Below are 13,481 nucleotides of genomic sequence, written 5' to 3'. Positions count from 1 at the left end.
ATCTCCATCCACCTGGTCAACCAGGTAAAAAACTTAAATTATCTTTGACCTCTCTCTACCCTTCCCTTTCTCTTTCCAATTAGTTGCTAGGAATTGCCCACTGAACAGCTTCCAAACTGGCCTCCCTGCATCTAATCTCTCCCTTCTCCCCACTACCAGAATTCTCTTCTTAAAGCTCAGATTTATGTTATCACATGCTAAAAAAAAAAAATCTTACATTTTCTTCTATTTCCTGTGGAATAGCCTCAACTCTTTAGCACCCAAGGCTTTCCACAGTTTGGCCCTGATTCCCCCATGGCCTCTTGTTTTGATTACACGAGGATTTCATTTGTAAGGGTGACTGAGTAATGACAGAGTGGTCAGTGCCATGGAAAGAAGTCTTATTGCTCCCAGTTCCCAAGAGAAGGAAGTACATCGTTCCATCCAAAGCCACACAGGGTCAGTAAGGAAGCAAAAGGAGAGGAGAACATGACCCAGAGCCTCTATTGTGGTTTCTGTGGGAAGGAATGGGTGAGGCATAGTAGGCAAATTTGAGTGAGCTTAGGATGGGGTACTTTGAATGTTAGTGGACTCTGGGCTATAAGGGTGGTCTCTCATTATCCAGTATTTGGCCCCGGGGTGATTTAAGGCAGGGTAACTGTTGGCTTGGTGTGTGAGAGTTAAAGGAGGTGGTTGGGGGTATAGGCTTTCGATTGTTTGGTTAATGTAAGGTGTGTTCACAGGCAAGTTGTTTGTTACTCTAGGAATTAGCCCACCCTACAAGGGATAGATGTCACAGTATCCTAAAAAGCAGGGAATAAGAAAGATGGACTGATACACATCTCCTTCCCATGAACCCTTTGCTTATAGCTCTAACCCCAGAAAAGACCCTTCTGTATGAAGTCCTACACCGTATTTCTCAACACTCTCCACCACTCACAGCCATGATTGAATAGCACCCCCAAATCTGGTAACATGTAACTGTTTATATTAAAAATAAAACTGCCAGTTACTTTACTAGCAAAAATAGGTTTATCCGGGAATAGCAGAGAATTGCCATCCAGGGCAAGAAAACTACAGCAAAACCATAGACAAGTCCAGAGAACAAAGGAGAGTTGGTTCTTCTACAGAGGAGGTAGGGGAGTTGGGAAGACTGTTAGAACAAGAAATTCACTGGAGTAAAATAGTAGGAGTTCAAAGTATAGTGGCTTCTCATGGCTGGACCTTTGGAGGAAAGCCTTTCTTCCTGTTGCCCAGGTGGTAAAATTGTATCCGGGTGCAAGTTCCCTCTTTCCCTGTTGGATTTGCAATTAACAAAGAGTGGTAAGGGCATGAGAGCTACCCCTGCTGAACCTCCCGACTCCATTCTAGTGAGGTTTCTCTTCATTAATTTCCCCATAACCATGATCCCTTCCCTACCCCTCTCCCACAACTACACAAGCAACAGGCACCCATCCAATCTATAGGGTGGCTGGCAACTTATGACTGTTGTGACCTTGTTCAAAAAGACAAACTGAGCCAATTAGATTTCCTCTTTTAAGGATTTAAATTAAGAGCCACGAAAGGAGATTGCCAGTCGATGGTAAGGCCCTGAAGTAAACTCAGGACCTTTGGGAACCAGGGGTAGTCTAGTGCTCCTCCTCCTCCTTCCCTTATCAACGCCAAATACTACAAATAGTCCATAACTATCTGGGGCTAGTGCTGGAGGTCTTGTTTTCATGTTTCTTTCAAGCACGAAGATTAACAGATACAGTGACAAAACTACAGTAAACCGGGCTGACTTGATCAGGCCTGAGACGGAGGCCACAGTAATGTCTTTTTGTAAAACCCCAAACGTGTTGCAAAGCGTTTTAAATTTCATATAAACATATAAAGGGCCACATGAACACAATCTAGTACAGATGCATCCAGCAACTACAACGGGCACTTCCAGCTCCTTGTTAAGGTGCCCACATCCAGCTTACACCCTACAGGTGGAAATCTCGAGCGCGGTTCCTAATACGCCCCGCCCCTGATCACGTGGGACCAAGTCCGCAGACTGTCTATTGCTTCTGCCTGGGCCGACCTCTTGGATCGACTGCTCCAGTCTGGCGCGTCCCCGGCGCGGGAAAAATTTCAATTCCGGCTAGCTGTTGCAGCGACCTCCTTACCCTTTACAACCCGGGCCTGCCTCCGCTTTCTCCTGCTTTTTATATCCCGGACTCCTAGCCTCACACGAGTGGAAGCGGAGAAGTTGAAGCCGCCGCCGCCGCCATGTCCGAGGCTTATTTCCGGGTGGAGTCGGGTGCACTCGGGCCTGAGGAGAACTTTCTGTCGCTGGACGACATCCTGATGTCCCACGAGAAGCTCCCGGTGCGCACAGAGACCCCCATGCCTCGCCTCGGGGCTTTCTTCCTGGAGCGGAGCGGAGGTGCCGAGACTGACCACACGATTCCTCAGGTAAGCATATAGGGACAGATCCCCCGAGAAAGACTACAATTCCCAGTGTGCCTCGCGGCCTTGGGCCCCGCATCGCGGGCGCGCTGCCCCGCGGGATTTGTGGTTTTAGGGGGAAGCCCGGCCCTACGCTTTAAGGAGTTGTATCGGCGGGTCTCGGGTCTCAGTGCTCTGAAGTGTTTTTTTAGCCTTCGCCCCCAGTGTGAAACTAAATTTATCTTAGGTCGTCAGGCCGCTGGTTGCATTTTTGAAACTGCCCAAAGTGAGCAGTGTCTCCCCCCCCCCCCCCAATATGTTGAAAGCTTAAGGATTGGTTACTACTGACTACTTAAGGATCGGGGTTTCTGATCACTGGTCTGTCCACTTTTTAAATAGTTAAAGGGACGCCTGGGTGGCTCAGTCAGCCGAGGCTCGGTCTCTCGATTTTGGCTCAGGTCGTGATCCCAGTCTCATGGGATCAAGGCCCATATTGGGCTCCAAGCTGAGCGTGGAACCTGCTTGGGATTCTCTCTCCTTCTGCCCCTCTCCCCTGCTCGCCTGCTCTCTCTCACTAAAAAGAAAATAAAAATAGTATCCTCAAGATTTACCCCTGTGTTTTTAAATAATAGTCTTAAGCTTATTTTCTTGATTTAAAAAAATTAAGACATTATTTATTGACTTTTCATTATAACAGGTAAGGATTTTTGTCCTCTTACACATTGGTAAACAGAGACGCACTGCCGGTACTTTATTCATACTGCCTTCCTTCCCCCTAATGTCCATCCAGTTTACCACATTGCATTTAGTATCATACCTAATTAGGCTGCTCTTGGCTGTGACAGTTTATTAGACTTTCCTTGTTTTTGAGGACCATGTTGGTTCTGTGGAGTGCTGGTCAGGTAATTTGTAGAATGTCCCTCAGTTGGGATTTGTCTGATGTGTTGTTGTTTTTAAGTTTATTTATTTATTTATTTTGAGACAGCACAAGCAGAGGAGGGGCAGAAAGAGAGAAAATCCCAAGCAGGCTTTACGCTGTAGTAAAGCCCTGTAGTAACGCATTATGACAGCATGGGTGAAATATGTGTACTTGGGAGCTCATTAGAGACTCAGTACCCATGGTCGTACTGAGGGCTAGTTACACAGGCATTCTACCGAACACATTCCAAGATTCCAGACTCCCAGAAGGAAAGCAGGTATTCAGCATAAGCCACATTGTGCAAACTGCATAAGCACAGTGAGGCACTCCTATCCACTCTGAGAAGAGTGGGAACCCTCCTGAAACCCAAGTTCCAGGACACCCACCAAGGATCAACTCTGCAGGCAGGCCCCTCTAAGGAGGGCGGTCTGAGGCTTGCTGTGTTAACTTTCTGCACACTTTCTGTCTGCAGATGCCTTCAACTCAGTTATATTTGGCCTTTTTTTTTTTTTTTTTTGATATTTCTCTTGATTTCTGGTCTGTCATGGCCACCTCATTGTATTTTCCAGTTCTGTTAAGGCTTTAAAAATATAGAGAGATGTGTATCTTTACTGTCCTCTCTGAAGCTGTGAAGTGGGATGGAGAGGGGCTGTGGCCTGAGCTCAGGCTGATGCTGTTTTTCCATATATCGCCCAGTACCTGGTGGTGCTTACTTAGTGCGTAGTAGGCCTCCAGTGAGTGCGTATGAGGAACAGGTATGGAATATTTAAAGAAAGCAGAAATGCTTATTTTTGTATTTTTCTAATGTTCATTGACTTTTGAGAGAGAGAGAGAGTGAGCGGAGGAGGGGCAGAGAGAGACGGAGACACAGGACCTGAAGGAGGCTCCAGGCTGTGTGCTGCCAGCACAGAGCCTGACGCGGGGCTTGAACTCATCGAGCCACAAGATCATGACCTGAGCCGAAGTCAGATGCTCAACCGACTGAGCCACCCAGGCGCCCCCAGAAATATTTATTATACTTCTGAAGTATCTGCAATTGGAAGTTTTTATTTATGTGAGTTAGGAAACTTCCCCTTTGTACCACATTTTTGTTCCGTACTGTGCTTCTGTTGAACAAAAACCATTGTTCTCACCATTCCATTATGATGTAAAACTTCAGCCCATGCAGTTCATCTCTTCAAGTCACAACCTTCTGCTTTTGGGAGCCACGCCCCCAAACAGAACAGGCAGCAGATACCTGTTCGGGCAACCTGTATTTCTGTGTATTGCCACACACATTTATTACGCTATTTGCTTTTAAAACCTACATTCCTGTGTGATGCAGGGCTCAAAGCTCGAACTCCCCCTGTGGCTGGCAAAGGGACTTTTTGACCACAAGCGGCGGATCCTTTCTGTGGACCTTCCCAAGATCTACCAGCAAGGTTGGAGGACCGTGTTCAGCGCCGATGCCAACGTGGTGGACCTCCACAAACTGGGGCCGCATTTCTATGGGTTTGGATCCCAACTCCTGCATTTTGACAGTCCAGAGAATGCAGACATCTCCCAGTCTCTCCTGCAGGCAAGTAATTGATGTGAAAACCCTATGGCACCACACACACCTTAGGAGCCACCAGCCTCCACCCTTACCCAGGGAGTGTTCATGTTATACAGTTTTTCAAGTTTTTATTAGTATTCCACAGCGGCCTACAGTTAGACTGCATTTGCCGATTATATATTTACTTAAAAATGACTTAAAAAAAAAATGACTTGTCTGCAGCTCTTCATATTTGTTTGTTAAGAGTTGGGGCCACAGGAAGGCCTGGAAATAAGAGAGATGATGGTTGACTATAGGTGACAGGCACTTAAATACGCCAGCCTGGCCCAGCCCCAAGACTGGTCTGAGGGCTCCCGTCAGGAGTACATGTGTTATTTGTTCCCGTCCCTTGCTCTGGGGCTAAATCATGGCTCTGCTATGTATGAACTGCGTGACCTCTATAGGCTTCTATTTTTCACCTGTTAAATGGAGATAACAATAGTGCCAAAATTATTGCATCGTAGTGAGATTAGGTGGTGCCATTTAACAAATGGTAACTATTACTGTTGTTTTCCACGGACAAAACAATGTTATACCCATATTACCATCCTTTATGACATAACCTTATTTAACATCATAATCATTATTTTTTTTATGTTTATTTATTTTTGAGAGAGACAGAGCCTGAGCGGAGGAGGGGCAGAGAGAGAGGGAGACACAGAATCCAAAGCAGGCTCCAGGTGCTGAGCTGTCAGCACAGAGACCGATGTAGGGCTTGAACCCACAAACCGTGAGATCATGACCTGAGCCAAAGTCAGATACTTAACTGACTGAACCACCCAGGCGCCCCCATAATTGGGTTTTTTTTGCTAATATTAGGAGAGGCTACCCTTTCTACCTCTTATTTTACTTCCTCATTTCTAGCTTTATGAGAACTTCAGCTGAAGACACGTTTCCTCCCTGGACTATATAGATACCCTCCATCAGGCTCAAGGGTTGTTTGGCCTAACATGTACTGGAATGGTTTTTGATGTAAATAGTAAAGAAAAACATTGTTGCCATCCACTGAGATAAAGAAATCAATACATAGACTAGAGACAGTTGGAGCTTATGAAACTCTTTTGAGCAGAAAGCTAAAAATAGGGAAAGTCCATTTATTTGTCTTACAGTGTCTCCAGGACATGTCCTTGAATTGGAACAGTGCCCTTTGTTAGTGAGTTATATCTTTCCTTTTTCCATCACTGCTTTCAAGTTCTATAAAGTTGTCCATCGGTAAGGTGATAACTCCATGAGGCAATTGAAGAAACTGAGGCAGGGGCTTGTGGCTTGGTCTCAGGGCCCTGTGGTAAAATGACAACCCTCAGTCATTTGTGTCTCTATCCTGCTCTCACACTGAAAAAGATATAAAATGCACTCAATTAGATTAGTTTCTGGTCCAAACTTATCTGTGCGTGTCACAGTACATTATTGTGGCCTTTGTTAGTAATAACAATAATGGGTAACCCTTTTTTTTTTTAATTTTTTTAATGTTTTTGGTGGGGTGTGGGGAGGGGCAGAAAGAGAGGAAGAGAGAGAATCCCAAGCAGGCTCCGTACTATCAGCGCAGAACCTAATGCAGGGCTCAAATTAATGGGTAGCGCTTTTTGAGCAGATTACTCTTGCCAGCCAGTTGCTAGATGTCCTACATGTATTCTTTCATTGGCTACCATAACAACCTGTTGGATATTCATAACCGTCCATTTCACAGATGAGGAAATTGAGGCATGGCAATGTGAAATCACTTCCTCGAGTGCTAAAGTCACCTGAGACCTCCTTCTGACTGAGTCCTAGACCAAACTTTTGCCCTTCGTGACATTTAAATGTTCAGGGAAAAATGGATCTGATTTTTCTCACTCATTCCTTCTTCAGACATTCATTGGACGTTTCCGCCGCATTATGGACTCCTCCCAGAACACTTACAATGAAGACACTTCGGCATTGGTAGCCAGGCTGGACGAGATGGAGAGGGGCTTATTTCAAACAGGGCAGAAAGGACTGAATGACTTTCAGTGTTGGGAGAAGGGGCAGGCTTCTCAGATCACAGCTTCCAACCTCGTTCAAACTATAAGAGAGAAATTCACGGATATGGAAGACTGAAGGTCAGAAGAACACAGAATTGCTCCTTGTGGAGTTTTGCTCTGTGTGTCCTTGATAGAGCCTCGTTGACCTTGTAAAGGGCCATGTCATGGCTTATTTCCCACAACAGTTTGGGAGCGGTGCCATCTGTTTGGGAAAGGACGTGTGCAGGAAGTCCCTGGCCTGTATGGTTTATAACTCTCCCACCCTGCTGACCCATAGCCGGGGAAAACCAAAGCAAGTCTTTTGTAAAATACAGTTACCACATGCATCATAATACAATTGGAAATGGGATCCCTTGTATCCGGGAGTGTGACACCCTCCGATGTCCACTTTCGCTGCTCCAAAGGATAGGTACAAATGGGCCATCTGCCCACAAATGTTCTCTTGAACTTAACTGCTGCATCTTCCTATATGGCTGCTCCAAGGACAGCACCTCCAGGATGCTGGCCCTTACTTGTGAATGTCTCCTGCGTCCTGCCTGCGAGGATGTCACACCCCAATTTACAGAAAACAGTGCCAAGAATAAAGAAGGAAAATGATAAGACAGATGAATGGTAGGGCTTTTTACTAAAGAGAAAGCATTGCTCTCCTCCTCTGCAGTCCGGGCTTTGGATGGACTGGGCTTCACAAAACTCTGTGGTCAGCCTGGAGGGGAATGGTTACCCTGAGCTTGTCTTTCACCTTGAGATCTTAGAGCCCACCCGCCCCAGCAATCCATTCTCCTCCCTAGAAAAGCTGTCATGGAGTCATTTGCCGCTGCATAGTAGTTATTAAAGGGTGTTAACCAAGCCGTCTTATTTTGAAAGCTGGGACTTAGGATTGCGGTTAGGAAGAGCCCTGTTTTGAGAAGCTGAACATGGCAAATGTAAATGGCAGGAGACCTTGACTATGTTCTTCCTCTTTGGTCAATTTTGTGGCATTATGACCTAGAGGATTCCTGACCGTTTACTGAGAATGTGTTTAAGCATGTTTAAGCAAGCTCAAAATTCTTCCTGGAGATCAAGGCAGAAACCTCGGGCTGAGTAAGAAACATCGTTCCCTGGGGGACACCATCTGACGGGCAGTTGTCTCCACACCAGCTTCCCATAACGACTGAGAATGGTCTTTGTCATTAGAAATCATAGAGGGGTTTGGGGTATTCAGATTGTGCAGATGTATCGATGCAAACTTGGAATGCCAGAACAGCTTTTGAAATGCAATGTTTTAAGATGGAACCGATGTTTTTATAATTTGATTTTGGTGCTAAATAAATGACCCACTTGCAACATGAATACATTCGGTACAAGTAACTATTTCGTAACTCGAGTACTACAGACAATCAGACAGAGCTCTCAGAGAATTTGTCTGTGATCATATTCAACAACAATGCCCAACTAAATCCGTGTTTCCGTGGCTGCTCTTTTGTTTGCACCTGACTCAAGAGTATGAGCTACATTCCCTGTAGGAACGAGATGGGTCCCAGAAAGGTAGGACCTCGTGGTGAGCACAGCATTTACATCTAGCCAGGGCCCCAGAGATGATTCATAGAGTGAGAAAAGTATATTATTCAATTTTGGGATTCACTGTTTTCACAGATAGCTTTGTGTTTAAAGTCAGTCCTCAGGCTGCTGCCATTTTTTTCTCTTATTGGGGAAAAAAATGCACAGGAGCCACATGCCAGGAATACGTGGGTATGCAATGTGCAGAATTCATTCCGTTTTAAATTTTGAATAGATTACAAGTAGCTTTTGAATCCTATTCCCAGTTACAAGTCTGCCTTCAAGCCTGTCAATTAACTACCTCTGTCCCCCCTGCAGTCCTCCCCAAATCAGGCTTTTTGGATCACTCTTTGGTCCCTTTCAAGAGGTGAATTTTTCCAAATGAGTCAACAAACAACTCACAGTACCAAATTGCTCTTAAAATCAAGGGGGATACGTGTGCCCTTTCCCCCTTAAGGCTCTGTTACCAGGTAACTCTGGACTTCATGACTTATAAAGACGTCATCATTTTCAGGTTTCTCCCTGGGATGACCTGGGCTGTCAGAGAAGTGGGGCAAGTCTTGGTCTCCTGGGTCCGTTCCTCCTGCTCTCCTCGACCTCTGAACTTGAGACAGCCCTAGGCTCAGTCCTTGGGTCTCTCTTCGCCATTCCCACTTTGGAGGGGCATCTCGTCGCATCTCAAGCTTTAATACCATCTGTGTGCTGTTGACTACCCCAAGTTTGATCTCCAGCTCGAGACCCCTCCCTCCAACCGTAGATTTGCATCCAGCCACCCACTTGACCTTGCTGTGTCAACATCTGACCTAACATGGCTGAAACTGAGCTAATCTGATTTCAGGTCTGCTCCTCCTATAATTTTTCTCTTCTCCGTTTCGGACATCATCATCCCTCCCTATTACACAGGACAAAAACCTAGGTGCCTTCTTGGCCCTCCCTTACTTACCGCTTTTGGGTCTGCCTTCAAATCACCTGCAGAATCTGACCAACCTCTTCCCCACCTCCAGTCTTGCCTGGATGGTTGTGGTTGCCTCCCTACTGCCTCCCTGCAGCCACCCTCCCCGCCCCCCCATCTTAAGGCTTAGCTCCACAGCAGCCAGAATGGTCTATTCAAAAATAAATCCCATCTTGTTCACTTTGAGCTCAAAACCCTCCAAGAAAAAGGCCACTCCACCATCCTTTTGTTAAAAAGATCACTTAATCCCAGTGACCTGGTATACACAGATTATTGGATACACACAGAAATAATTTCTAAAAGGACAATTCCATACCCCAAACCTAAGAAAAGTGTCTGAATTTGGAGTTCTGTTGCTAACTCAGGATATCACTATTTTGAATGAGCAAATGTGTTCTCTTCTGTTCCACTATCCTTCAGGAAACCTCAGAAGGGCGTTTTCATCTTTATGCTTGAAACAGTAATGCTTAAATACAAATATAATATTTTACCCATCTTAGCAAAAGAAAATACGCAGAGAGACTGTGTGTTTCTGAAGTGGATATCTGTGTTTAAGAGAAAAATCTAGGGGCAACCTATGTGGCTCAGTCAGTTGAGGTTCTCTGACTTCGGCTCAGGTCATGGATCTCGTGGTTCATGGTTTGAGCCCTACATCTGGCTCACTGCACTGAAGCTGCTCTGTCAACGCCGAGCCTGCCTCAGATCCTCTGTCCCCCTCTCTGCCCCTCTGCTCACTGTGAGCGCGCTCTCTCTCTCACTCTCTCAAAATAAACATTAAAAAAGGAAAAACATATCCTTTAGTAACTTTGTTGAACCAAAGGTAGGATAGATACCTTAACTCTAAGAACCTTAATTTTATAATCCTTATACAGTATGGGTAAAATAAACAAATTTTTATATCGGGTATACCACAAATAATTTCTAAAAGACAATTCAGTACCCCATACCTAAAGAAAAGTGTCTGAATTTGGAGTTCTCTTGCTAACTCTTGATGTCACTATTTTGGATATAGAACAATAAACCCCCCTCATCCTTAATGAATAGTGAATAAAATGGATAGCATCAAGGGTAAGCCTCGCCTACTAAGAGCAGATGATTAACAAAGGTGACAGGCCCAGCCTGCTTCTGTTTGAGCTCATTTTTGAGACACTGCTTACTTGTCTCGCAGCCTCACTTAGGACACCAGCATTCCCCTTCCCAGTATGCTCTCTGGTTGCCTGTGCTGTAGTCTAAAGGAAGGTACAGAGGAGTCTGTCCCCAGAAGCCAGAGGTCTCCTTTGTGTGGTCTGCTCTTCAGAGATCAGAGACAAGTCAACTAAAGGGGCATCATTCATTAAACCCTTTTATTTGCAGTAGTTCTAGATTTACCAACAGTCGTAAAGCTAGTATAGAAGTTGCCCGATATCCTTCACACAGCTTTCCCCAGCATCTTACATAACCATGGTACATTTATTAAACTCTGTTAACTAAACCATTGGTTTTCTTGAGATTTCACCAGATTTTCCATTAATGTCCTTTTCCTGTTCCAGAATGCAATTTAAAATCCTATGTTGCATTTAGGGGGCAATCATTTTTGAAAGCCAAAAAACATCAGACTTCCCTACGTTAATTTCAGGAGTTTATCTTATTAGAAATGTTTCCTTGCATTGACGTAGGTAACTGGGCCCAACTAGGGGCATGTTAGGCCCTGCCCAGGAGCAAGCTGCCAATAAGTTCATCAAGAAGGCAGAGTATTTGCTTTTCACCTGAAAACTTCACTCCCCAATATTTGAATCTGATGGGAAAAGGCCTCTTTAGTTTTACTTACAGCTTTTAGCATTCTCTCTCTGACAGCAAGAACAGGATTTTCTCCCCTTTCCCTTCTGGCACATACTAGCTAATTTTCTTTGTATCTTAAGGAGTTTAAAAAGAGCACAGCTTTATACACCAACATTATTAACAAGTGTCAGGACAGCTCTGAAAATAGTGCCTGGGAACTGCTAGTGTTTCAGAATCCATAATGGGAAGGCACAGAACCAGCTAATCCTTGCAAACCTCTCCCACCTAAGGCCAATTAAAAAAAAAAAAAAAAAAAAGCCCAAGAGTTTAAGTCTTTGTGACCATTCTCTGCTCCCGTGTCACCCTGCTTGAGACAGTTTATTTGGTTCCTACACAATGTCAGTGACTCCCTTTGTGCAATGGAAATTCTTCCCCGAGGACAGTTTCTTTTCTTTGGGTGTAGAAAACCAAATGAGCAGCTAAGGAATATGAATTCAAATGTAACCAGGGAGACAGGTCAGAGCAGGGAGGGGAGATTTATTGAAGCGAAAGTGGCAAAGATATGTGTTGATGCTTGAAGACTGGTGACAGAAACCAGGACTAAAAGTAGGCATTTGTCAGTCATCGGATGGGAGAGATGAACGGTTGTTCCAGAGGGTGGTCTTATCTTAATGGGAACAAGAGGACTTGGCTTTGTCTCTGGAGCAAAACATTGAAAAAACTCAAAGACACTGTTACTCTCTAACTTAGCATTTCATGTTCACTTCTTTATCCAAGATTCCAGATAAATTGCTTTTCTCTGAGAGAGACAGAGACAGTGCAAGTGTGGGAGCGGCAGAGAGAGAGGGAGAAAGAAAGGATCCCAAGCAGGATCCATGCTGCCAGCACAGAGCCTGATGTGGGGCTCGAGCTCATGAAACCGCGAGTTCATGATCTGAGCTGAAACCAAGAGGTCTGACGCTTTAAACTGAGCCGCACAGGTGCCCCCAAGACTCCAGGTAAATATTAAGTAATGTGCCTCTTTTCAAATAACCGAGAAGTCCAGGAAAGGTTTTCTCAGGTTTTGAGCCAGCCCAGACCTTGATCAACATTTCAGAGGATGTTACGGGCTGACTGTCTACATCATTTCAAAGATTTTTAGGGGGAGCTGTCCATATAACATGATGCATCATGTTTGTGTATGGCCGGCAAGGAAATTAAGTTCTCCAATTTTTAAGGAATTTTTATAAAAAAAATTTTTTTTAATGTTTATCTTTGAGACAGAGCAAGCAAGCGCAAGTGAGGGAGGGGCAGAGAGAGAAAGAGAGAGAGAGAGAGAGGCACAGAATCCAAAGCAGGCTCCAGGCTCTGAGCTGTCATCACGGAGCCCGACACGGGGCTCAAACTCACGAGCTGTGAGATCATGACCTGAACCGAAGTCAGACACTCAACCGACTGAGCCACCCAGGAGCCCCTAAGGAATTTTTAAAAGACATTAATAAAAGTTGAAAATCTCACTCCATTTTGAAAGACTGCTATCTCCATAGACTCTTGTGATTTTTTTTTTAATTTTTTAAGTTTATTTTTTGAGAGAGACAAAGACAGCGCAAGTGGGGAAGGGGCAGAGAGAGAGAAAGAGAGATTGAGGGAGAGAATCCCAAGCAGGCTCTGCACTCAAACCATGAGATCATGACTTGAGCCAAACCAAGAGTGGGACTCTTAACCAACTGAGCCACCCAGGCGCCCCAAGGCAGTTGTGATTTTAAAAGGCTTTTCTGCCACTGCAAGTAAAACAAACCATAGGAAAAAATGTGTCAGGTTATGTATTTGTATTTGTCAAGAGGACAGTGTGTAGCTGAGTTAAATAGAGATGACTGTATTGCCTTGCTTAATTACAACTGAAGCATACCCCCCTCCTTTGATGTCGTCCACGAGCTGTGTGACAAGGTTCCGTGGGGGCTTCACCAGGACAGATCTCTCAGGAAAGAGGCTATGTCTTCAGGCCCCAGAGATGATCATTAACTTGGGGAAGCCAAAAAAAAAGAGAACTAATGTAGGGGTGACTTCTTGATAGTATTCTCCTTGAGACCCCTTTCTTTAGTGGGATCCCATCCGTTTCTTTCTAGAAATGTAATGGTTGGTAGATGGCTGCCTGATGACCCACTCATCCTCTGACTTGGACCAAAGTGCAGGAAGGCGCGGGCTAAACAGTTCTCACAGTCCTGGGGGTGGTGGGGGAGCTGGGTCTTTCCTCCTGCCCGGGGGGGGGGGGCTCTCCTGGTCTCTTACCAGTCTCCAGCCTCCAGTCTGGTTTTGTGCCCAGAATTTGTTTTGGAGGCCTCAAAGGCAGTGACACATCTGCTTTCTCCAAAT

The 13,481-nt window shown here is 45.1% G+C and overlaps 1 protein-coding gene across 1 annotated transcript; it reads left to right on the top strand.

Moving 5' to 3' along the window:
- The first annotated feature begins 2,031 nt into the window (after positions 1 to 2,031).
- On the top strand, positions 2,032 to 8,212 carry GINS3 (GINS complex subunit 3). Its single transcript, XM_030299631.1, has 3 exons — positions 2,032 to 2,418; positions 4,635 to 4,868; positions 6,732 to 8,212. The coding sequence occupies exons 1-3, from the start codon at positions 2,233 to 2,235 to the stop codon at positions 6,957 to 6,959; spliced, it is 648 nt and encodes a 215-aa protein (XP_030155491.1). The 5' UTR covers positions 2,032 to 2,232; the 3' UTR covers positions 6,960 to 8,212.
- The last annotated feature ends 5,269 nt before the right edge of the window (positions 8,213 to 13,481 follow it).

This window comes from Lynx canadensis, chromosome E2, assembly GCF_007474595.2.
Source record: "Lynx canadensis isolate LIC74 chromosome E2, mLynCan4.pri.v2, whole genome shotgun sequence".
Lineage (NCBI taxonomy): Eukaryota > Metazoa > Chordata > Mammalia > Carnivora > Felidae > Lynx > Lynx canadensis.
This window is presented reverse-complemented; position numbering and strand designations above follow the sequence as displayed.

What these genes read in the sequence shown, in the direction of transcription:
- GINS3 (XM_030299631.1), top strand. Translation starts at nt 2,233, where the DNA reads ATGTCCGAGGCTTATTTCCGGGTGGAGTCGGGTGCACTCGGGCCTGAG. An exon ending in CTGACCACACGATTCCTCAG is followed by an intron (nt 2,419 to 4,634) that starts GTAAGCATATAG and finishes TGTGTGATGCAG; the next exon opens with GGCTCAAAGCTCGAACTCCC. An exon ending in TCTCCCAGTCTCTCCTGCAG is followed by an intron (nt 4,869 to 6,731) that starts GCAAGTAATTGA and finishes TTCCTTCTTCAG; the next exon opens with ACATTCATTGGACGTTTCCG.